The sequence below is a fragment of the Carassius carassius genome, chromosome 45 (assembly GCF_963082965.1).
Source record: "Carassius carassius chromosome 45, fCarCar2.1, whole genome shotgun sequence".
Classification (NCBI taxonomy): Eukaryota; Metazoa; Chordata; class Actinopteri; order Cypriniformes; family Cyprinidae; genus Carassius; species Carassius carassius.
Genome location: NC_081799.1, coordinates 2,725,140 through 2,749,077, shown reverse-complemented (window position 1 = coordinate 2,749,077; position 23,938 = coordinate 2,725,140). Strand labels below are relative to the sequence as shown.

Genomic DNA, 23,938 nt, shown 5'->3' with positions numbered 1-23,938 from the left:
AAATTATATGAATTTAGACATGGCATATTTGTAGTGGATGTGCCTGATTATTTTTCCTGTGGTATGCTATGTTGTAATGACAGCGAATAGTGCTATATGTGCATAATAATTTATCTTTAAACTAAACTGCACATCTCATGGTTTTTAGTGAGAACAATGATTATCGGTGCTCAATTACTTTGATATTATAGCGGACACTTCTGGATTCGGGGGCCAAATGGTCCATTGTCCGGTTTGAATAGGTCCAGTAATAACATCTTACTGTACAACCGCAGGAACCAAAGGTTTAGAAGAAAAAAATGTCTATTTATGTATATTAAAAGATCATAGATGAAAGATTATCGATCTATGAAAAGAAGTCATGAATGAAGGCTTTGATTTATTTTAATCATCTTTTACATGCAAGTTAGAGCTTTACAAATGCATTTCTCATCCCTCTTTTAGACCTCTCAGCGGGTTTCAGATCGCTTTCGGAAGCACCCTCTCTTTGGTATTGGCAGGGATACCTCAGAAACTTGTTGGAAAGCTCTCAGCCGAGAACTTGTTGCTGAAAAATATCTGATGGAAACCATGGGCCAGAGCAAATTCTGCACCCTCTGTAAACTCACACCCAAGGTACTGGCTAAAGATTGGTCATGAACCATTAAATGAAGAATGTTTCAAGTAGAGTCATTATAGAGGGAGAAAGGACAAAACCCCTGCATTCCTCCCCAAATAATTCAGCTGATGGGACCCCCCCTTTCTATTAAGTGTTCTGTGTGTCTATGTGAATGATATACAAGACTGACACTTTTATGTGCCTGAGGTCAATAGAAATATTACCAAATGTTAGAATTAGTCAAGTCAAGTCACCTTTATTTATATAGCGCTTTTAACAAAATAGATTGTAACAAAGCAACTGAACATTATTAAATAGGAAAATAGTGTGTCAAAGCAAAAAGGCAGTTCATCTTTGAATTCAGTGATGTCATCATCCAGCTCAGTTCAGTTTAAATAGTGTCTGTGCAATCATTTACAATCAAGTCAACGATATCGCTGTAGATGAAGTGACCCCAACTAAGCAAGCCAGAGGCGACAGCAGCAAGGAACCGAAACTCCATCGGTGACAGAATGGAGAAAAAAACCTTGGGAAAAACCAGGCTCAGTTGGGGGGCCAGTTCTCCTCTGACCAGACGAAACCAGTAGTTCAATTCCAGGCTGCAGCAAAGTCAGATTGTGCAGAAGAATCATCTGTTTCCTGTGGTCTTGTCCTGGTGGTCCTCTGAGACAAGGTCTTTACAGGGGATCTGTATCTGGGGCTCTAGTTGTCCTGGTCTCCGCTGTCTTTCAGGGCAATAGAGGTCCTTTCTAGGTGATGATCCACCATCTGGTCTGGATACGTACTGGATCCGGGTGACTGCAGTGACCCTCTGATCTGGATACAGACTGGATCTGGTGGCTACGCTGACCTCGGAATAAGAGAGAAACAGACTAATATTAGCGTAGATGCCATTCTTCAAATGATGTAGCAAGTACATCAGGTGTTATGGGAAGTGTTTCCGGTAGAGTATAGAGTGTAGAGTAATGCCATTTATGTTTTTGTTAATACAGCACATAGCACTAGTCAACCAAAGGAATGTAACATGGCAAAGATGAATGCACTTTTGGAATGTAAGGGAAGCGTCATTTTGGAATTTCTGTGGTTTAATGTGATATTGTTGTTCATGTTTTTGTGCATTATGAAATTTTATTTTATTGCTGTAATTCATTAATAGCATTAACAAGATTACCTGTTGAATTTATGTTGGAAGCGATGACTGATGGATGTATTTTTAGTCTAGTGCCTGTACATAAGATTAGTATTGACCAAGTTCAGACGCTGTCATATGTGAATCAACTTACTATGTCGAGTGTTTTCATCAGTTTCAATAGGAAAAATAACTTTCATATTCATTCAACTGATTTATTGCATTTTGAGAAAAGTATCATGGATTTATAGCATTTTGGGAATTGAAAAAAAAAACAAAAACAAATTATAATCTTTTAAAATCAATACCTGGATTTTAAGTTTTTAATATTATTACAACCTAAAAATGCTATGTGAAAGTTTGAAACAGAAATTCGTGGTTTTCATCTTGCCACATTCTTGGTAAAGAAAACAAATTTTTACAATAATTAATCCAAATGGATTTACTGTGTTTCGGAACCAAAGTCTTCATATATTAATCAACATTGTAAATGTTTCGCTCAGGGCAGATCATGGCTGAGTAAAGCTGAAGATGAGAGGCACAGACGACTCCTTCTGCAGCCAAACAGAGATCTGTTCAGCAGAGACTGTGTACCGCGGTAAGGCACTCACATCTTACCAACAGTGCACTTTGTAGTTGAGGACACATTGTGTCCCTTTAGCAAACCTGGGCCACCAGTCAAATTCAATGTTTATGAAAGGCCGTTAACATGGACAGAATTAGTTATTTTGTTATATGTTTAGAACAGAGAGCAGACTGCATTATGTTTATACTTGTCATTTTACCAGATTTTGTTTCTTTCCCATTTTTCCTTTTCATCTCTTTTTATGATCAAATATGTTTATCAGTGGTGTGATGAGAGCGCTAAAACCTTTGTGGTACTGGTTTTCTTTTGAGTAGACTCTTCCTGTAGCTACACCTTGTCATGAAGTGCTTTCTTTTGCTGCTGCTGCACAGATTCCAGTGCATTCATTCTAATACTCAGCCTAAATTTAACAAAACATGTAACTGTTTTTTCTTCTGTGATTTTTGCATTTTGTTTGCTTTTTCCCTAATATACCTAATGCAGCATTGTGAAAGTTGTCGTTTTGTGACATTGCAGAATAGTAGGGACTGGAAATTTTTCTGCCATGCAAAACACAATGGCACATAGATCTCTGAATGCATTTTTATTGTATTTCTGATAATGTCCTTCCAGGAAAAAAGCAGATCCAGCTCTTGAGTCTACTGCTTCTTACCTGAAGTCAGATTGCATTTGGGTCAGTATCTTCCATTAATGAAATCAGTTTTTTTTTATCCTTTTAACTTATAGTTTTACTATAAAAAAAAAAAAAAAAATTACTGTAAAGTTTTACTGCAGCCATCTCTTGTTTAATTTCAGAGGGCAAAGGTCAGTTCTGAAGTTGACAACCATCAGATTGTGAAGAAAGCAGATTTACCATCCAGGTATGAATCATGCATAAATATCATGAACTGACTTTTTGACTTTGGCTTTGTTTGCTTATGGTTTGTTTGTTTCATTCAGAGATTTTCACCACTAAATTTGTCACATTTCAAAATGTTGTAGGTTAGAGTAACATCTGTTTGTATGAAAAATGACATTTAATATTTGTATACAGATCAGCTGTTAGGTCAACCCAGATGCACACGAATGTCAGAGCCCAGACTCCAGCGGTTTCTGCTAGAGAGATCCAGCTACAGGTACTGAATATTAAACACTCATGTTTCTCGTTTTGTAAAAGCAACTGGGTGATTTCTGAAGGATACACAGCACTGTTTTTCTAACTGTTAGCCTTACTTTTACAGTCTGAGCTGTATGGTGAGCTGGTTTCTGAACGTCAGAAATTAGCTGGTCTCAGAGACATCCCACCAGCTCTACTGGCTACCAATAAAATACTCCTGGATATGGCAAAATCAAGGTAATGTTGGCCTTTGGGTGGTGTAGAATAGTGTAGTCCTCCAAAAAGAGCATTTCCTTTAACTTTGAAAAATCCAATCCATCCAGAGTTGCAAAATCCATTCATTCCTGTGAAAATCTGTGCAATTGAAAGATTTGATTGACCAGTAGAAATCTGCTTTATACATGGCTACGTTATTGACAATACACTAGACTTTTTAGCCACATAATTTTACCTATATTTCACTAATGTGACTGCACTATAGAAGAAGGATAATGACAAATGTCTTTGAACCAAAAAAGAACTCTTGAACATCTTGAATTGCACTAATAAAATAATGCAGTTTTATTAACAGTGTTTGCATTTTAATGACTTGTATTATCAGGGCTTGCATGTTTAGGGGCTGACATTTAACATAGTTGCTTATTTAAACTTTGAATATTTCAGTTCAAAACAATTCACACATTCTCATAATTAAAAATTCAATAATACATTTTCACCTTCCAGAATTCATTTGCGAAAGACTCAGTCAAGCAAGCAATACAATACAAGCAATTTTCGATCCATTTTATTTCACTATACAAATTCGCTTCCACAAATTCTGTGGTTAAAATGTGTAAAAATTAGGCATCAGCAGGTGATGCAAACAGCTGTTGATGAAGACCAAAGTCATTCATTCACAAAACTGATCTGCAGAAAGGGAGCAAGCGGTAGAAGTTATGATTATTGGGGCCAGTATATGTGGAAAAAATTATTGTGTCAGATATGTTTAATTCAGCATCATCGCTGTTACTTGTTTCTCAGCCTATATGTAAACAGCTTTCTCCAACATCTCAGAATACACTTTATTGATGATGCAAACTATATACAGGCAAGCAAATGAGGTCAGAAGATTGCAACGCGCTACATTTTCTGGTAACACTTTAGAATAAGGTTCCAATAGTTAATGTTAATTAACTACTTTAGTAACTTAACTACTTATAGCGCTTTAAACAAAATACATTGCATCAAAGCAACTGAGCAGCATAAATTAGGAAAACAGTGTCAATAATGCAAAATGACAGTTAAAGGCAGTTCATCATTGAATATTACCAAATGTTAGAATTAGTCAAGTCAAGTCACCTTTATTTATATAGCGCTTTTAACAAAATAGATTGTAACAAAGCAACTGAACATTATTAAATAGGAAAATAGTGTGTCAAAGCAAAAAGGCAGTTCATCTTTGAATTCAGTGATGTCATCATCCAGCTCAGTTCAGTTTAAATAGTGTCTGTGCAATCATTTACAATCAAGTCAACGATATCGCTGTAGATGAAGTGTCCCCAACTAAGCAAGCCAGAGGCGACAGCGGCAAGGAACCGAAACTCCATCGGTGACAGAATGGAGAAAAAAACCTTGGGAGAAACCAGGCTCAGTTGGGGGGCCAGTTCTCCTCTGACCAGACGAAACCAGTAGTTCAATTCCAGGCTGCAGCAAAGTCAGATTGTGCAGAAGAATCATCTGTTTCCTGTGGTCTTGTCCTGGTGCTCCTCTGAGACAAGGTCTTTACAGGGGATCTGTATCTGGGGCTCTAGTTGTCCTGGTCTCCGCTGTGTTTCAGGGATGTAGAGGTCCTTTCTAGGTGCTGATCCACCATCTGGTCCGGATACGTACTGGATCCGGGTGACTGCAGTGACCCTCTGATTTGGATACAGACTGGATCTGGTGGCTACGGTGACCTCAGAATATCCCAGCCTAAAAATCCTTTAACGGATTTGGATATAAGAAGCATATTAGTATGTTATGTGTAAGCCAGGTTAAAGAGATGGGTCTTTAATCTAGATTTAAACTGCAAGAGTGTGTCTGCCTCCCGAACAATGTTAGGTAGGTTATTCCAGAGTTTGGGCGCCAAATAGGAAAAGGATCTGCCGCCCGCAGTTGATTTTGATATTCTAGGTATTATCAAATTACCTGAGTTTTGGGAACTCAGCGAATGTAGAGTATTATAATGTAACAGGAGCTCATTCAAATACTGAGGTGCTAAACCATTCAGGGCTTTATAAGTAACAAGCAAGATTTTAAAATCTATACGATGTTTGATAGGGAGCCAGTGCAGTGCAGAGCCTAGGTTTGTATGACTTTCTTCTCAGACGAATCCAGTCTGAGTTATATTAAAATTGTCCTGGCTATTCCAAGCTTTATCATTGCAGTCAGTGGGTGTTGCAGTTGAACAGTCCACAAGGCGTCAGATAAATCCAGTGCATTCATAATAAATGTGCCTCACACCTCTCTGTCGGGTGAATATTTTTTGTCAGAAAAATATCCATATTTCAAATGCAATGAACACTTTTCTCTCACTTCCATTATTTGTCATGCGTGGAAGCCTTTCAGTTTTTGTTTCAAAGACAATTGTCATTATTTTTCTTCCATACTGCACCTTAATTATTGAAAAAGCCCACTATGTACTGATGCTTAATGTTAAATTTATAGTGTTTAAGTAGACATGACATTTTATTAGTGGTCATGTTTTGAAGTTTTTAATGTTTATATTTCTTTGGCAGGCCATGCTCATTATCCAGCTTGAAACAAGTGGATGGTGTTTCAGAAGCCAAAGCAGCCATGTTAACACATCTGATTGATGTCATCCTCAAATTCTGTCAGACACACAGCTTACAGGTACTGCTAAACATTCTATATTCTACACTACATTTTACTACAATATGTTTACCAAGGCTGCATTATTTTAAGCATTTTATTATTTACATTTTACATTTACATATCCAAATGGAAGCAGTTAAAATCAACAAAAGAGCATGTTGTTATTTGTTGCAATAAAAAAAATAAACATAACAATTTCAAAGGACCTATTTAATGGGATGTATGTTGCAAAAATAATGACTGTTCACTAGGGATGGGTACCGAGAACCGGTATTTTTTTTGACCGGTATGTAATTGGGCTTCAATAAGCTTCAGGACAAACGATACTCAAGTCGAGTCAAGTCTGCTTTATTGTCAATTTCCACATGTACAGTTGTGGCCAAAAGTTTTGAGAATTACATAAATATTGGAAATTGGAAAAGTTGCTGCTTAAGTTTTTATAATAGCAATTTGTATATACTCCAGAATGTTATGAAGAGTGATCAGATGAATTGCATAGTCCTTCTTTGCCATGAAAATTTACTTAATCCCAAAAAAACCTTTCCACTGCATTTCATTGCTGTCATTAAAGGACCTGCTGAGATCATTTCAGTAATCGTCTTGTTAACTCAGGTGAGAATGTTGACGAGCACAAGGCTGGAGATCATTATGTCAGGCTGATTGGGTTTGAATGGCAGACTTGACATGTTAAAAGGAGGGTGATGCTTGAAATCATTGTTCTTCCATTGTTAACCATGGTGACCTGCAAAGAAACGCGTGCAGCCATCATTGCGTTGCAAAAATATGGCTTCACAGGCAAGGATATTTTGGCTACTAAGATTGCACCTAAATCAACAATTTATAGGATCATCAAGAACTTCAAGGAAAGAGGTTCAATTCTTGTAAAGAAGGCTTCAGGGCGTCCAAGAAAGTCCAGCAAGCACCAGGATCGTCTCCTAAAGAGGATTCAGCTGCGGGATCGGAGTGCCACCAGTGCAGAGCTTGCTCAGGAATGGCAGCAGGCAGGTGTGAGCGCAGCTGCACGAACAGTGAGGCCAAGAATTTTGGAAGATGGCCTGGTGTCAAGAAGGGCAGCAAAGAAGCCACTTCTCTCCAAAAAAAACATCAGGGACAGATTGATCTTCTGCAGAAAGTATAGTGAATGGACTGCTGAGGACTGGGGCAAAGTCATATTCTCCGATGAAGCCCCTTTCCGATTGTTTCGGGCATCTGGAAAAAGACTTGTCCGGAGAAGAAAAGGTGAGCACTACCATCAATCCTGTGTCATGCCAACAGTAAAGCATCCTGACACCATTCATGTGTGGGGTTGCTTCTCATCCAATGGAGTGGGCTCACTCACAATTCTGCCCAAAAACACAGCCATGAATAAAGAATGGTACCAAAACACCCTCCAACAGCAACTTCTTCCAACAATCCAACAACAGTTTGGTGAAGAACAATGCATTTTCCAGCTCGATGGAGCACCGTGCCATAAGGCAAAAGTGATAACTAAGTGGCTTGGGGACCAGAATGTTGAAATGTTGGGTCCATGGCCTGGAAACTCCCCAGATCTTAATCCCATTGAGATCCTGTGGTCAATCCTCAAGAGGCGGGTGGACAAACAACTCCAAGAAGTGATTATGAAAGAATGGGTTGCTATCAGTCAGGATTTGGCCCAGAAGTTGATTGAGAGCATGCCCAGTCGAATTGCAGAGGTCCTGAAAAAGGGCCAACACTGCAAATACTGACTCTTTGCATAAATGTTATGTAATTGTCGATAAAAGCCTTTGAAACGTATGAAGTGCTTGTAATTATATTTCAGTACATCACAGAAACAACTGAAACAAAGATCTAAAAGCAGTTTAGCAGCAAACGTTTTGAAAACTAATATTTATGTAATTCTCAAAACTTTTGGCCACGACTGTACAATACATACATACAGAGAATCGAAATTGCGTTACTCTCAGACCCCGGTGCATACAGATAAAATTAACATTAAAGCCTAAAATTCTAGATCAAATATAAAATGTAGATACAACTATACAATAAGGGAATGTAAAAAATAAAAAGGCATATAATAAAATTAAAAATAAAGTTTAAATAAAGCAGCGCAAGGCAAATTACAGATATAGTGCAAATCAATGAAGTGAACAACAGTGCAGATAAAAGTGTTTTTTTAGTGCAAAAAAAATCCCTTATTAAAAATACCTTAAGTCTGATTAAAGTGACAAAGGGCTCAAGAGCAGTTATGTTATTTAACTGACTGATGAGGTAGTGGAATGACGTCAGTTCCATGGAGAATGAGGTAGTGAGCAGACCAATGCTGCACAAAGTGACTAGTGCATGCCATCATATAATTAGTGTGTGTGTGGGGGGTGTGGGGGGGGGGGGGGGGGGGGGGGGGGGTTCATAGTTCAGTGGTGCCTGGGGCAGAAGAGGGGAGGGGGGGCAAGTTTGGGAGGGAGTTCAGCTTCCTGACAGCCTGATGCATGAAGCTGTCCTTCAGTCTGCTGGTCCTGGCCTGGAGACTCCGCAGTCTCCTCCCTGATGGTAGCAGAAGCTGTGTGATGGGTGAGTGGGATCACCTGTGATGCAGAGGGCTTTGCGGGTGAGACGGGTTCCATAAATGTCCTGGAGGGAGGGGAGAGAGACACCAATGATCTTCTCAGCTGCTCTCACTATGCGTTGCAGAGTCTTTCGGCAGGACGCGTTGCAGGCGCCATACCACACAGTGATGCAGCTCGACAGGATGCTCTCGATGGTACCTCTGTAGAAGGTGTACATGACGGGGGCCGGGGCTCTGGCTCTCCTCAGCGGAGGAAGTAGAGACGCATCGATAGCATCGATACTGCTATCGATACTTGCGTTGTTTTATCTCCGTATACTTCAATGTTAATGACAAATTAGAAGCTGCTGCTTGTCATTTTTCTTCACTTAATGGTGTAGCTGTGGTTTGTGTGAAGTGTGTGTGATATGCAGCGCATGTGCTGTGTGTGTGTGCAGTCAGTCAGTCATTGCGGCAAAAGTGAAACATTTGAAAGTGTGGGCTCTCATTACAAAATTAAGCGACAGCAGTGTTAGATGAAATATATACAGTAGAGTAATAGTTAACGAAGTAGGCAACACTAGTAATATAATGAAACATTTACTAACAAAACACATCTACCTCAAGCAATGCGCTATATTATGTCTCGCGGCTCCAGCTGAAACTCACGAGACACATTTACATCAAATGTTGAAGATACAGTTACACTCACGAGACTTATTCGCCATCACAAAAGTATTTTATTTCCACGTGCTGTAAAGCCTTGTCGGTTAAACGTTTCATTTGCGTGCTGTTCACATGTGCATGTGTAAACAGCAGCTTATTACTTATTATTCGTCTGATTGCACTAATACTGTCAAAACCACACAAGATTAACATATAAGCACAGTTAATGTCTAAAGTGAATGTAAAAAGTTGAGAGAAAACAGATGCATGCACCTCTTAAAGGGAAAGTACTACACATTCTGCAACTTGTCATTGAAGGGACAGTTCACCCAAAAATATAAATTCCATCAATTACTCAGTCATGCTGTTCTTGACTGAAGAACGTAAATATAGTTGATAAAGTTCAGCATTAATAAAATAACTTTTTCAAATATTAACAACTTTTCACTTCATTTTTTTTGCACCAAATATTATCGATAACAGTATCGATACATATCGGTATTGATAAGCAGTATCGGTATCGATTAAAATGAAAACTATGAAGCATACTTTAAACTGTACATAAAGCTCTGTGTGACCGCCTAAATATGAGCTGCTGTGAAAACTGCTCAAACACAGCTCGTTTTTTCCAGACCTTTTTCCAGAATTAAATACTGCAGGTGCTTCAGAATGTGTGCTCTAGACTCAATTCACTTACATTTTCACCCATATTTTTGTCCCATCCATTGCTCTTTCGAGTGTGAATCCCGCATAAATATGGGTATGTCATTCCCAAAACTTTGCAGCATGTGTGTGGCCGAAAAATAAAAGTTTTATTCTAATTCTAAATGGATTATATATAGTATAGTATATATTCACTAAAAAGCTGTCCCTCGTCGTCTTCACAATCTCGTTAAGTATTGTAGGTTTTGCCAGATCAGTGATGCCAATATGATAGTGAATAGATATTATCTCAAGTTTTTATGTGGGTGCTTAGCCATTCTTGAGCATGCACAGGATCAGTGACAATGTTCACAGCATGCAAAAATATAATTAAAACCGGCTGAAATGTTTTGAAATCACTTTTGGTCCCTACTTGATTGAAAAAAATCCAGTCTTTCACCCTGCCTGTGTCAATTTGAGTCTTGTTAAAGATTAAATCCCTGCTGCCAAGATGTTCCTGTCAGTTACGGATTATAGAAAATGAAACTTGAAATTTGAATTTAGCATTGAGCATCCCCAAAATGTCATGATCATAACACCTATCTGAATATTTGTGAGATTGGTAGTTGAATCAGGCTGTTGCTATCAAAGCATTAAATCTTCGACTATTCAGCGTCAGCCCTAGTTCACAGATAAAGTGTGCTGATCAACATAATACGCAGCAAAATATATTTGAATACTCCAATTCAGTACAATTCAGTACATCCGTGAATTCTTTTTTTTTAGAAAAACAAACAAAGTATATGACTTTAAACACATTAACATTAAAAACTTTTTTTATCTAATTGAATGGTGTCTGCTTTAATGTTTTCTGTGGCTGGTCTGCATTGATTTACACAGTAGCAGCTCTTTCATGTCACAGCTGTTACTAGATCACTGGATTGACCTGTCCGCATCCAGAACCACATAACCATTTTATAGTGAGGCTCCGTGGCCCAGGGTTTATGGGCTGATACTGTTCAGTATGAAGTGTTATACTTTATGCTAATGAGTTGTTCTGTGATTTAGGTGGATGATTCCTCCAGCTCTGTTCCACCTGTCCAAACAGAGTCTAGCCGTGAGTACAGTTCTGTGGGTCAGTCTCTACCGTACAGTGTCTCTGTCACATACAGACTGTTTCAGATGGAGCACAAGAGCATGGTATGAAATTCACTCCTGTTTATCATGCTTTCTTATATGCAATTATGTAGTATGTAGAATTTCTCCATCAGTAGTTAAAACATAGCAAAATAAATTCGTCTGAGGATGTTTAAAAGAAATGCTACAGCAATGCACAACAATTGGGGTTGACAAATGTTAATTTCATGAATGTGTGTAGCATGAGACGTATATTTGGTGTTTTTTTATTTTTATTTGTTAAATAGGACAATATTAAACGGACAGGAATCAATGGGAGAGAAGATCTTTTGAAGATGTTTTTGACATTGGAACATTGCTAAAAATCCTATTTTAAAATAGTTTAGAAGCATTTGTTGTGTATGCTTCATTGCATCATCAACAATAGCAATAATAAAAATTTGTCCCAGATTTATTTCTTTTTTTTACCAAGAATTCACCCTTTTAATAAGAATGTGATTATTATGTCTGTTACAATCTCATGCCTGTTACACCTCTTGGTATTTTATATTGTTTATATTAATTGAAATTTTTATGAATTTAAAATATCTGGATTGCATTTTTATTATGTTTTTAGTGTTTATTTAATTATTTTTGGATAAACAAAAATTGATCCTGATGTCATGAAGCCAGTATATTTTGATGCCGAAGCAGCAGTTATGTCATGTGGATGTACGTGTTGTCTTGTGTAGAGACAGGTAGCAGATGCTCGCAGTCTGCCCATGGCAGTGGTGGAGTCTCATCTGTTGCAGGCTCAGAAGATGGGCTGTGCTGTGGATACAGACAGAGCTGGACTCTCAGCCTCCATCTATAACACCATCAGAAAAAGCATCGCCTCTCCTCCAGTCAGCTCAGGTTAAACGCATTTCACAAGTCAACCCTCTACATTGCGAGTAAATCACTCGCATATGCGACTAAATCTTCCTTCTGGCGACTAAATGATGTCTAATATTAGCCAATGTCTAATAAATTCTCAGATTTCACTCACCAGTGTGTGTTGGAGGCTAGTATAAGTTTAGAACAGATATATTTTCACTCGCGAACACTCTCTGACCGAGGGCTTCAGAGTTTCACTCTCCGTCAGGCGATCTGTGTTTTTTTTTTTTAGTTCACCTGAATGGCACATCTGTATATGATGTACTGTAAACTCTAGTGTGAAGGCTCACAAATCGCCGTCGCTTTCTCTCACACACAGAGAGAGAGAGAGGGAATTGAAGCAATACATTTAAACAAAATTATTTGTTGTATTTTCCTGCCAAAATAACGGCGTTCCTATGGAAGTCTTCAGCTTTTAAGAACAGCTGAGTTTTCCGGTAGTGGGTGGTGTTAATGCGCTAACGGCATCCCATTGGCTGGCGCTCACCTATTATCGTCCCTTTTTTGATTTCAGCAAATCAGTCGAGTGAACGTACAAATGATTAATATTCATGTATTCAATCATTAATACAGTGGTTTAGGTTTAGTTGCTTGTAATTATGCATAATTTAGATACTGACTTTTACTATAGTAAGTACACATAACAAGTACACACCATCACTTGTATTATTTCTGTTTTATTCCTGAACAGATCTGAGTGATTTTAAAGCGATCCGGTCACGTGTCCCTGAAGATGTCAGTAACTTCCTGCTAAGGCTGGCACTTTATGAACTCCAGCGAGAAGCTTCATCCACAGCACATCATGAGATCTCCTGGATCCAGCCTCTGGTGTGTTCACTCCTGCCACTTTGAACTATAGTAGAGCATTTTATTGAACTATTCTTATTTGTCTGAAATGCACCAGTAGAGGTCAGCACAGTGCTGTCACATGAGTGTCCGATTCATGAAAAATACTAACGTTCAGTACCTCTCCCATTAATGTCAGGAAAAGGAAATCAGTGTTATCTTAGAAACTAGAAACTGCAAAACATCAGCATCGACAGCTGTTGTCCGACATGAATTATATAATTTTAATAACACTGACTTTCAAAACCTGAGGGTATACGACCATATGCATAGTAAAGAGATCACTGATGTAAACACAGATATCGTGGACCAGTCCTGTCAAAGTGAGGACACAAAACAGGGAGGACACAAAAATCAGATATGGTCAAAAGATCGGATCTGTGCAAGACTTGCAGTGTCAGTGCAGCCTTTGTTGAGCTCTTGGACACTTCAGGAGACTAAGACTTTGACGTAACATCTGCTGTGTCTTTCAGACTGATTAATGCAGACCTACTCTGTTTTTCTTAGCCATCATCCCTGCATGCCCATCTCCAGATGTGGGATCATCCGCTTTGTGTCCATGGCTTTGGGAGCTGTAGTATATTCTTGTCTCACTGAAGCCTTTACTAGATTTTGATTGTTTTACTGCTGATTTCTTATTTAAAAAATTGTGGATGTTTTAGCCAGTAACTGCTTCCATGTTTGTGTAGGTCACGTTACCAGGTGCATGAGTTCCTGAGATACCCGTGTGCAGGGATCAAACGCTAACAGATGTGTTTCATCACTGTAGGATAAATCAGCGTCTGCAGACAGATCTGCTGTTAAAAGTGTGATTGGAGAGTCACGGCATGAGGCAGACATCATGGACACAAGTGAAGATGAGCTCTTCATCAGTATTCCCATGCCACAGGTGACTCATATCTGTCCGTCTCAAAATGCCAATTACACAGTGAGTTTATCTGCATATGTGCACACATTGTTTCTGAAATGGGTGCATGTGCGGACAGGCTTGTGATGCATCACTAATCTTTAATTTAGATTCATTCTGATCTACCGGCAACACTTTGATTTGACTTAATATAGCACCTAATTAAACCACGCTTTTAAAGTGTATGTGACTTAGAAACATCTAAGTAAATAATACAATAGATAGCATTTAGACACCATGTATACATAATTAGTAATGCGGCACTCGTCTGAACACAGACACTTTAATACTTGGTACACCGTACACGATGATGTAACATTCTGTGGTTCATTTTTGAGTATAAATGTGTCATGTAACAAACTCTCAAGCTACTAAACCTAACAACAAAAGCAATGATAAAACAGTGTAAGTACAGCTGAAAAAACTCTACCTTATTAATTATTCATGCCTCAGTGCATGATGGGAACACCAGTATCACAAAAGTTAAGTATGTTTTACTTATTGTTATAACGTCTGTGTTTACGCTTTAACTTTTACAAGCTTGAATTGAGACCCAAGGATAGAATTTACTTTATTATTATTATTATTATTGTCTGGTCTGTGCTGGGATCAACATGTGAAGTATGTGATAATGCATGTATACTTTGTGCCATAAATGTTCATACGCTGTCTGTTGTTTATTTTCTGACTGCGGCTCTAAAGGTTGATCAGTGTTGTGTGTTGTGTTCCTCTGTTGTTGTGTACAGGATTCCTGTCTGAAGTCATGTGACCCTGTTCCTCAGAGCAGTGGAATGGATCTGGCCTCCTGGAACCAGGATGAACTGGATAAAGACACGCAAGATCTCTTCAGCGATTCACCTGTAAAGGTACAATGTGTTCTTGCTGAGCCTATAAAGAACTGGACTAATGAGTAATGTACTCAAACACATAATTCAAAGAATAATACACTGCTGTTTAAAGTTTGGAGTTAGTAATTATTACTTCATGGACACATGAAATTGATCAAAAGTTACAATGACATTTCTGAAGATCATGTGGTAATGATGCTGAAAATTTAGCTTTGCATCATAGTCGTTACACTTTAACATATATTGAAATAGTTATGCTCAGAGTCCAGAGCCTCGATCATAACATTATAACAGGCACCTTCCTATTAGAGACCTGCACGATCGCGGCACCCATCGCAGCAGAGTGAGGCGCGGGACAACACTTGATGTGCGGGTAGAGACTCCTGTGTGCGGGATGGGGAGGATAATTAGGGGGGTGCTCACACTAGGCAATCTTAACCGTGCCAGAGCTCGTTTGAGCCCCAAAGCCTGGTTGGTTTGACTAGTGTGATCGCTCTGTTTAGCAGTCCCTGGCTTGGCTGGAAGAGGTGGCCAGAGCGCGGTGTGAGCGCTAACCGCACCGGAGTGCAGATCTTTTGAGACATGCTGCATGATTGCATGAATTTTTCTCAGCAAAAGCCATAGATCTGTAAAACGATATTCACTCCACTATGTTGAGTTAGAGCGCTTCTCTGCTGTCTTCATGTGCTATCGGAAAATTTCTGTTTCCAACTTATAAAGTCATGATTACAAGCTTGTTGCATTCTTTTCTATTAAAAATAACGGTGGACAGGGGTTTGTGAATGCTGATGCTTAGCCTAAATAATTTGATTGGGAGCAACCCCCCTCCTGTGACCTATTATTTGTGTCTGTATGTGTATGCAGAGCCAGTGAGCAATGGACTTTCATAATAATTAAAAAACTGCAAAAAAAAAAAAAAAAAAAGTGAATTAGTAGTAAAAATAGTAGAATTATCAGAAATGTAACTCTTGATCTTTATGAGTGTTCAGTACATTCTGAACACTGTGCAAGTATCATTGTGACACATGGTTCAACTGTTTTCGATTAATGTGCCACCTTCAGACACAGCTAATCACATGATGTAAACAAGGAGATTTTTAGGCTGTAATCTGAATCCCGACCCTTGGTTTAGATGTAACCCTGTCTGCTAGAACGATTGAACATCAGACGGCCCCCCCTGAAGTGATGAGCGCTGTGCGCTGCTTTAGTGTGAGCCAACTGTCTTTAACCTCCGCTTGACCTTTGACATGGGCTATTACCCGATACCTCCCCTTGTAAGCACAAAGCCATTAAGGTCATAAGGTTGTGACCTGTGTCACTGCGCTTCACGTCTGATCTCCAGGAGGTGTGACAGGATGGAGTTGTTTTTATGGTCAAGATTGTTCTCTGTTTCTAAAAACAATAGAGAATGAGGTGAAATTAAATTATAAATATTATTAACACAATGTAATAATACTGCTATTTATAAAGACTAATGTATTGTATAATGTTGTCTTTCCAGTTATAAGGTCTTTTCCAGTAATTTCCTGCCACAACTGTCTAGCGTGCATCTCTCTGACCTGTTAATGTGGAGATTAATGGTGATAGAAGCTTTTTTGAGACGCACGTCCATCATGGCGCTTTTGTCCTGCAGTGACACAAGCCTGTAGATCAATATGAGATCATTAGGGCATCTCTAAACACCCTCCCTCCTGATGTTCCCTTGCCCACTCTTGAGTCGCACAAATGATTTAGCATGAAGACTGAACAGATTGCTGATAGGCAGATAAGAAGAGCTGGCTGGGAGGAAATGGAGTTTGGAGGGATGCAGAAAAGGCTTAAGAAGAATTGTGATGGATGTTAATCCGATGGTGGGCAGTGCGGGGTTTTCCCTTTGTTGATGCAGCTGTCTGCGTCGTGTAAAACTTCACACTCAGGATATTCTCAGTCATGTGGCTATAAGCCAGCACTAGTTGGTCTAGAAGCATGAGTCCTGAACTGTCTGGACAGTTGAAGTGCTATGCCATTTGGATGAAATTCACATGAAATCAAAATTACTTAAAGAAAAAACTGGTTTTGAAAAAATGTACTCATAAGTAGGGCTGTGTGATTCATCTAAATCGAATCGCAATCGCCTTTTGGACGCGTTATTACTCTGTTCCAGAGCATATGCTTGTGTGTGTGTGTGTGTGTGTGATTATGGCGTCTGCAGGGTTGATAGTTAGGCAAATTAATACTAAATAAAAACTTATGTAATATGAGATTACTTGGCTTCGAAATGACAGACACCAAGCAAAAAAGGTAACGTTAATTTACAAGAGCTGTGTCACAACACATATCAAGAGCTCCCTTATGGGTTCTGCTTTTATTACTGTAGAATAAAATAAATATTCGTATGTTTTTATTAGTACATGAACGTTATCTTGCACATTTTATCTCCCCAACAGATTCTAATTTGATAGAAGGTTATAATGCATGTTCGCAAGATTTCAGAAGAGCGCACATACAGCCTGTGTCTCTGAATGCTTCTCATCCTCGCTCCTCACTGGCGCGTCTCACGGAGGAACCATTTAAACTTGCCGCACATACGCAGCCTGTCTCGTAGTATGGATGAGACTTGACGCACACTCGCTCCTGGCGCCGCTGTTAAAACAAGTGTAAATTCAGTCTAACTGCTTTGCTAAATTCACTTGGATGAAATGAAACATTCAGCACATTTTCCACTCGTTCTTAAAATGCCAAATACTTAAAAATGAATAAATCAGCCTATGTAACCTGTGTAAAACTTTACTAAAGTAATACAGTTCTTTATTTACACAAAATAATCTTTCCTGTGAAATTCAATAATTAAGTAAATTCTGTAAAAGTAGTAATACAATTATAATATTCCCTGCTAAAAAAAAACAAAACAAAAAAACTATTGAATCCTTCTCAAAACACAATACAAAATTGTATTGATTTAAGTTTATAATGGGAATTATATTAGGCTTCAGTGTAAACTATAACGGTGTCTACTGGTATTTGATGGATTCTATTGGTGGGATGTAATCTGACAGATGGGAAACAATAGAACAACAGTAAATCCTATAGGAATAATGCCCAAAACACACTACAAGAAGTCATTTTGTAATTGTTTTAATGGAAACCATAATTTGAAAAAGCTTGACTTTGCAAATCAAATCGCAATATTAAATTTTGATGCATATGGTTACATAATGTTTTATGATTGTGCATATGTTTATTTGGTCACACTTAAGTTTGGAGAGCAGTTCTCACTATTAAACATGACTTGCCTCATTAAACTCAAAATTACTTAGTAAGGTTAAATTAAGTGATTAAGGATTTTAGAATATGATCGTGCAGAATAAGGCATTAATATGTGCTTTATAAGTAATATGCATGCTAATAAGCAGTTAGTTAATAGTGAGAATTGGTCCCCAAACTACCGTTTATTTTTATCTCACGTCTTATGAAATGCCCAGTGGAGGAGACTGAAAATGTGCTAAATATTTGCTAAAAAGCTCTTGCTGATATATGTCAGCTTTCTTAAAAACAATCCCACAATGTCTTTAGAGTGAAACTAACTACAGGCTGAATCTCTGCTTCTCCACAGATTGAGAGTAGGCCTACAAAGAGAAAACTGCCTGATTGGGCTGAAGGACCAAGCACTTCAGTGCCTGCTACGACTGAGAAGAAAACCAAAAAAAAGAAAGGACTTTTCATTTGATTCTTATTAGGCTGTGTAGTCTACATTTTGATATTTTGTACAATATTTAAAACAATTTATTTGTGTTGATGGTCCTAAATACAGATATGAGCTAATTCTACGAGAATGTTTTCTATATTTGTTCTCAAGGCTCCTGTTGTCAGCAGCTTGTGGTCTGCCGCCAGATTGAACTCCTTTAGCTATTTTTCAGATTTCTTACCGTCTCACACACTAGTTAGGGAATCTTTCTCGATGTGCACATATCATGTTTCTGCTTTCATGAGTGGCCTGGAGCTTTACACTATACGGACTTCCACCTGTCTTAATGGAAACACTCCTCCCAGAATCCTGTGCAACTCCCAGACCTCAAAAGGACTTTCTTGGATTAGTTCATTCCTGAGTGTAAAAATATTAAATAATTGACCCGAGATGATATGATTTTGATATTTCAGAATGTTTATTGCCTAGGAACAAATTCTTTAATATGTAAAAGAAAAAAAACCCTGTAGTTAATACAGTATTGATGCAATTTCAGTTGATTATTTGTGTTCACAGTGACTCAGCTATTTTTATTTGACTTATGCTATATGTTTATATTACTTCTTCTTGCTGTAACTGAGTGCACCACATTCACAGAGCAGTATTTGTGTGCCAGTCGTGTAAAAGTTCACATTGTTATTGTGCTAAATACCCACAATAACAACAGAGCCTTAAAGCATGCCAGATTTCTGTCCCTTACACCATTCTCTGTCATCATCATCTTCCCCAAAACCTGTCAGTCTGGCTTTGGCAGGATGTTGTCTTCTCCTGAGCACTTCATCTCTGAGTTTACCTCTGTCCAGCTTTAGTTGTGCCACAATGAAGCACAACTGAATAATTTTGAGTCTGTAGCCCTTCCTAACCAGTGTAAATTGTTGTTTTATACAGATGTAACAATAATAATCAAATAATTAAAGGTTTATAACTATCTGCATCTGAGTGCCGTGAGTCATGATCCAAAACAGATCTGAAGGATTTAATGTACACTAACATTTCATACATACTAAAAGGTTCATTACAGATAAAACTACAAACTTTCCTACCAACTGCAAAGGCTTTATTAGTGCTCCTGCTCTAATCTGATTATCTGAAGTCATATTATTTGTGCAGCACTTTTTAAAAAACAATCTTTCAAAGCAATTTTACAGAAAATCAGGATATATATATATATATAAATTTGCACATATATACTGTACTTTTTTTTACAGTGCTGTGAAAGTTTTTTTGCCCCATTAGTGTTTTTTTTTTTTTTTTTTTTTTTGCATATTTCTTACACTTAAAATATTGAGATTATCAAACAAATTTTAATATGAACAAAATGTGAGTAAATACAAAATGCAGTTTTTAAATGTTGATATCATTTATTAGGGGAAAAAAGCTGTCCAAACCTGCCTGGCCCTATGTGAAAAATAAATTGTGTTTGCCCAAAAAACAGGAAGGGGAAAAAACTTTTCATGGGACTTTAAAGAGCTGACTATAATATAGTTACATTTCCAATGCTTATAACAATCAAGCCTTGATTTACTGTAGCTAACAGCATGTAATGGCTCAGAATAAAAGCACCTGCCAAGTGTATAAATGTTAAAAATATACTGGTTGAGTGCACCTCTGAACATTTATTGTGAAAATGTGATCAGAAGTTATATACACTGCCTGTCAAAAAAAGAGGCATGGTTTCAATCATGCTATGCATTATTGCAACATTTATTTCCATCAAGGGTTGTGTTCATTTTTGGCCGTGAGCTTGTATAGACAATGGGAGAGTCGATCCACACTGTAAAGTCGACTCCTGCACATCCTAAAGACTCAATAGGGTCAATCTCAGGACAATTTATACATGAAAATGAATGCTCATCCTCACTGAACCACTATTTCACAGTATGGGTCCATCAGTCTCATTATTGTAGTCCTGGAAAATTTACAAGGGTACATTACTAAGAAACAAAAAGCTACACCCTCAGTTAAAATTTAAACTGATAAAAAAAAAAAAAAAAAAAAACTGGATTTTGACCCTTTAGTTTTCTTGTTCCTAATAATAAATATTATGCAGAAGAAACTGTTTTAATGCAATTTCTTTTTACATTTATTATTAAAATAGTCTTCTAACATTAGCATTCTCTATTCTTGTTTTATTCTACTTGTTTTCTTTTTAATTATTATATCTAAAAACTTGTACTGCATTAGGCTAACTGAGACTTGTCACAGCACTTACATATTATTGCTCTTCTGTTGGTTTTGATTGCTTCTATTGGCCTCATTTTTAAATTGCTTTGGATAAAAGATTCTGCTAAATGACTAAATGTAATATGGACCAGTTCTAAACTGCTCATTACATCATATAATCAACAAGAACCATCAATGTTTGAATCAAATTCACTTAGACTGATGAGTATGCTTTACCTGAAAAATACAGAACTTCTCTGTCCTGTCGTGTCTGCACTCGGGACAGGTGATTGAGCTTCACTCACATCCTCACGTCTACTGCTTTACTGTACTTACTCTTGCTTGGTGAAGTAGATGTGTTCTGAAGTACTATGGGTTGTCAGCAGGGATAGAGAGCCAGAAAGGCCTCCAAGAGACCAAAGAGACAATTTCACCCTGCCCAACCATCTTCTGCTCAGCCATTTTAGGCTAGAAGTGCCTGTAAACATTTAAAACTAATACTTCCTAACTAGTTTCTAGCACTAATTGGTGCTAAAAGCTATGTCAGGCATTTTGAAGAAGATCTGTAAGCTTGCTGAATTGAAACACAGTTCCAGCAAACAAACCGTGACTGAGAAACAATGAATTGTTCCTGTCCAAAGTCTGGCGTATGTGCTTCAGTTCACTGGAAGTACATTTTGGAGTCAAAATTTTTGACACATTTTTGTTGCATGGCCTTTTACCATTATACATGCTCTTTAAGTTCTGTGTCTAATCTTTGAGATTGTAATAATTTGTCATGTGAAATTGTACGCAAGGAGGGTGCAGATAAACATACAGTATGTGCAGTGCGTTTTAAAGAGCTTTTAGTTCTGACATCAAGTCGGCATTTTTGGGAACTCACTAGGCAGAGCCATTAGGAGTTCACAGAAGGTAATTTTGGATCAGACGAGCTTGGCCACATCCAAATACGTGTTCCAGCTGAATATAGAGGAGTCAGGGGCTACTTGTCAAGCAGGGAAGCTGTCTCAAGGTTTTGTACATCAGTAACTGTAAGGTTTAGAGTCAAGTGTCCAGTTACGCAAATAGCTGTTTTCTCTTTCACATTCATAATTTTTCTAAAATTCAATCCCCTGGTTTCACAGACAGGGCTTAAGACTAGTCCTAGACTAAAATGTAAGTCTGAGCTGTTTCCACTGAAATAAACTTGCACTGACTGATCTTAAAAATATATCAGTGCCTTTTTAGTTTTAAGATGCACATCGGTAATGTTTTTTTCTAAGCATGTTTATAAAAATTACTTAAATGTCCTAATTGATCTATGGTCTAATCCTGGCTTAGTCTAAGCCCTGTCTGGGAAACCGGGCCATTATCATAATTTTTGTAATGTCTGTTAAAAAGGAAACAGTAAAATACTGACAACTTTTGACAAGAGTTGCCATAATAAATAAATAAATAAATGAGATTCGGAGTGAAAGGTGCTACATTTAAACTTTTCTGAAATCTTGAGTATTTTTTCAGAAATGTCAGATCGCTGTCAGGTGTTTATGTTATAAGCTGTGTTATAAGTCGTTACATGTAACACAATAACGTATTTTAAATTAGTTACTGAGAAAAAAAAGTGTAATTAAATGACAGTTTCTTATGAAAATGTTACAAAGAAGATTACATCTGAATTTTTCAGACACATACCGATTTAATTGACTTCTTTTACAAATTGTTTCAACTGCTCTATATAGACACCAAAGTTTCAGGAGTTTAGGATGCAGAACCGGATACATGCTTATTTAATAGCTTTTATCTATTTATTTTTTATGTATATGCTTTATTTATTAAGATTCACTTTTTTCCCCAAGTCACTGTTAGATGCCAGTGTTTTTTCCTGTTATAACTATGCAAAGATTTTATTTCAAAAACACTTTTAGCTATAAAACTATATCTTATGATTTTAAATCAGTATTTATCCTCAGAACGATCTCAAAATAAAAAAAGGTGATAAGTTTGTGTTGGCTGTGCTTTAAAATTATTATTATTATTAATATAAATTCAAGTAAAGAAGGACTGTTGAGCACTACTATAAGGTTAAGCCTGCCAGCTTTACACATTTGTAAATGATTAACAGTTGAGAACATTAGACATTTAGAAAAATAGGTTAAACAAATTTAAACAGTTGCATTACTTTAATAAAGTAATTGAAATAGTTATAATACTTGGTCTATTACATTGTAAACAGGGGTAACTTGTAATCTGTAACCTGCATTTCCAAAGTAACCTTCCCAACACTGGTTATAGCCTACATTTTTACTTTAATTTTGGTTTCTGTTGGCCAACAATCGTTTAATAAAAAAATAAAAATAATGTTGCCTTTGAAATTTTGTTGTTGTTTTAAAAGCTATTGCCCAAAAACTTTAAATAGCTTATAGTTAGAGTTTTACATTTTGTATAAGATTACTTTAAAGAGTTTTGAGTGTAAAATCTAGTTTTGACTTTCATATTTAACATAGTTTCAAATCCCTTTCCACTTAATTGAACACGGTATGAATTATGTCGGTAATTCCACACACGACGCGACAACGTCTTGTCGCGTCGCGTCGCGTCGCGTCGCGGTGGGAATCTCACCCCGCCTCCTGTAATACGATCAGCTGAGGAGCCAACAGAAGCCACGCTCCTCTCGGTTCATTTCTTCAGCTCCACTTTAATTCATCTAGCGGAACGCAAGAAACGCGCCGGAGGATGCGTGCGATTCCGTCGGGACGCGGTTCTCTCTCGGTCTCCGCTCTCTGTAAAGCGGCCGTGTGTTTGTCCCTGTGGACGCGCGTGGTCCGGAGCGGGAGCCTCGCTTGCTCTCCGCCCGCGGCATCGGTGCAGGAGCTGGCTCGCCGCGCGGGGGTCGTGTTTGAGGGGAAGCTCCAGGAGGACGCGCGGAACGGGACCGAGTCGCCGGTGAACGCGTCGCATCAGGTGCGCGTCAGGGTGCAACAGGTGTGGCAGGTGAAGGCGGGAGGGCTCCTCAAGGACTCTGTGGTGTCTCTCGTCTGGTTTGAAGGTGGCAGATGTGTCCAGCTCAGCACCGGGATCCGGTATGTGTTCTTTATGGAAGCCACAAACGACACGTCGGTGTTCACGGCAGTCTTCCCGCCGGTGGAGACCAAGCGCACCGTGAGGAAGGATGTGATCCAGGTGCTCTGTCAGGACTGCGGTAAGACTTGAACTGTTGTTCATCATGTGTTCATATCCACGTGTGAGCCGATTCAGTGACACAGCACAGAACTCGATTAGAACTTTGGTTGTTTTGTTTTGTTTGCTTTGTCTTCTGTTGAGCTTG

The 23,938-nt window shown here is 38.2% G+C and overlaps 2 protein-coding genes and 1 long non-coding RNA gene across 9 annotated transcripts in view; all 3 read left to right on the top strand.

The window, feature by feature from the left end:
• wrn (WRN RecQ like helicase) overlaps window positions 1–18,548 on the top strand; it is a 74,882-nt gene extending 56,334 nt beyond the window's left edge. For both annotated transcript variants that reach the window (XM_059538701.1, XM_059538702.1), the window contains exons 24-36: window positions 445–615; window positions 2,231–2,325; window positions 2,926–2,986; window positions 3,109–3,173; window positions 3,347–3,428; window positions 3,534–3,646; window positions 6,166–6,280; window positions 11,163–11,294; window positions 11,963–12,125; window positions 12,838–12,974; window positions 13,762–13,881; window positions 14,646–14,765; window positions 18,340–18,548. In XM_059538701.1, the coding sequence (XP_059394684.1) occupies window positions 445–615; window positions 2,231–2,325; window positions 2,926–2,986; window positions 3,109–3,173; window positions 3,347–3,428; window positions 3,534–3,646; window positions 6,166–6,280; window positions 11,163–11,294; window positions 11,963–12,125; window positions 12,838–12,974; window positions 13,762–13,881; window positions 14,646–14,765; window positions 18,340–18,453 (1,488 nt within the window). In that variant the 3' untranslated portion in view covers window positions 18,454–18,548. The remainder of the gene's footprint in view (window positions 1–444; window positions 616–2,230; window positions 2,326–2,925; window positions 2,987–3,108; window positions 3,174–3,346; window positions 3,429–3,533; window positions 3,647–6,165; window positions 6,281–11,162; window positions 11,295–11,962; window positions 12,126–12,837; window positions 12,975–13,761; window positions 13,882–14,645; window positions 14,766–18,339) is intronic.
• A 262-nt stretch (window positions 18,549–18,810) lies between these two features.
• LOC132127079 (uncharacterized) lies at window positions 18,811–19,405 on the top strand. Its single transcript, XR_009427483.1, has 2 exons — window positions 18,811–19,228; window positions 19,260–19,405. It is a non-coding gene; the product is annotated as an uncharacterized LOC132127079 (long non-coding RNA).
• Window positions 19,406–23,196: 3,791 nt separating this feature from the next.
• Window positions 23,197–23,938, top strand: part of LOC132126937 (pro-neuregulin-1, membrane-bound isoform-like) — a 127,717-nt gene continuing 126,975 nt past the window's right edge. For 5 of the 6 annotated variants that reach the window (XM_059538557.1, XM_059538554.1, XM_059538553.1 and 2 more), the window contains exon 1: window positions 23,197–23,812. In XM_059538557.1, the coding sequence (XP_059394540.1) occupies window positions 23,347–23,812 (466 nt within the window). In that variant the 5' untranslated portion in view covers window positions 23,197–23,346. The remainder of the gene's footprint in view (window positions 23,813–23,938) is intronic. The other variant, XM_059538560.1, reaches the window with a different exon arrangement.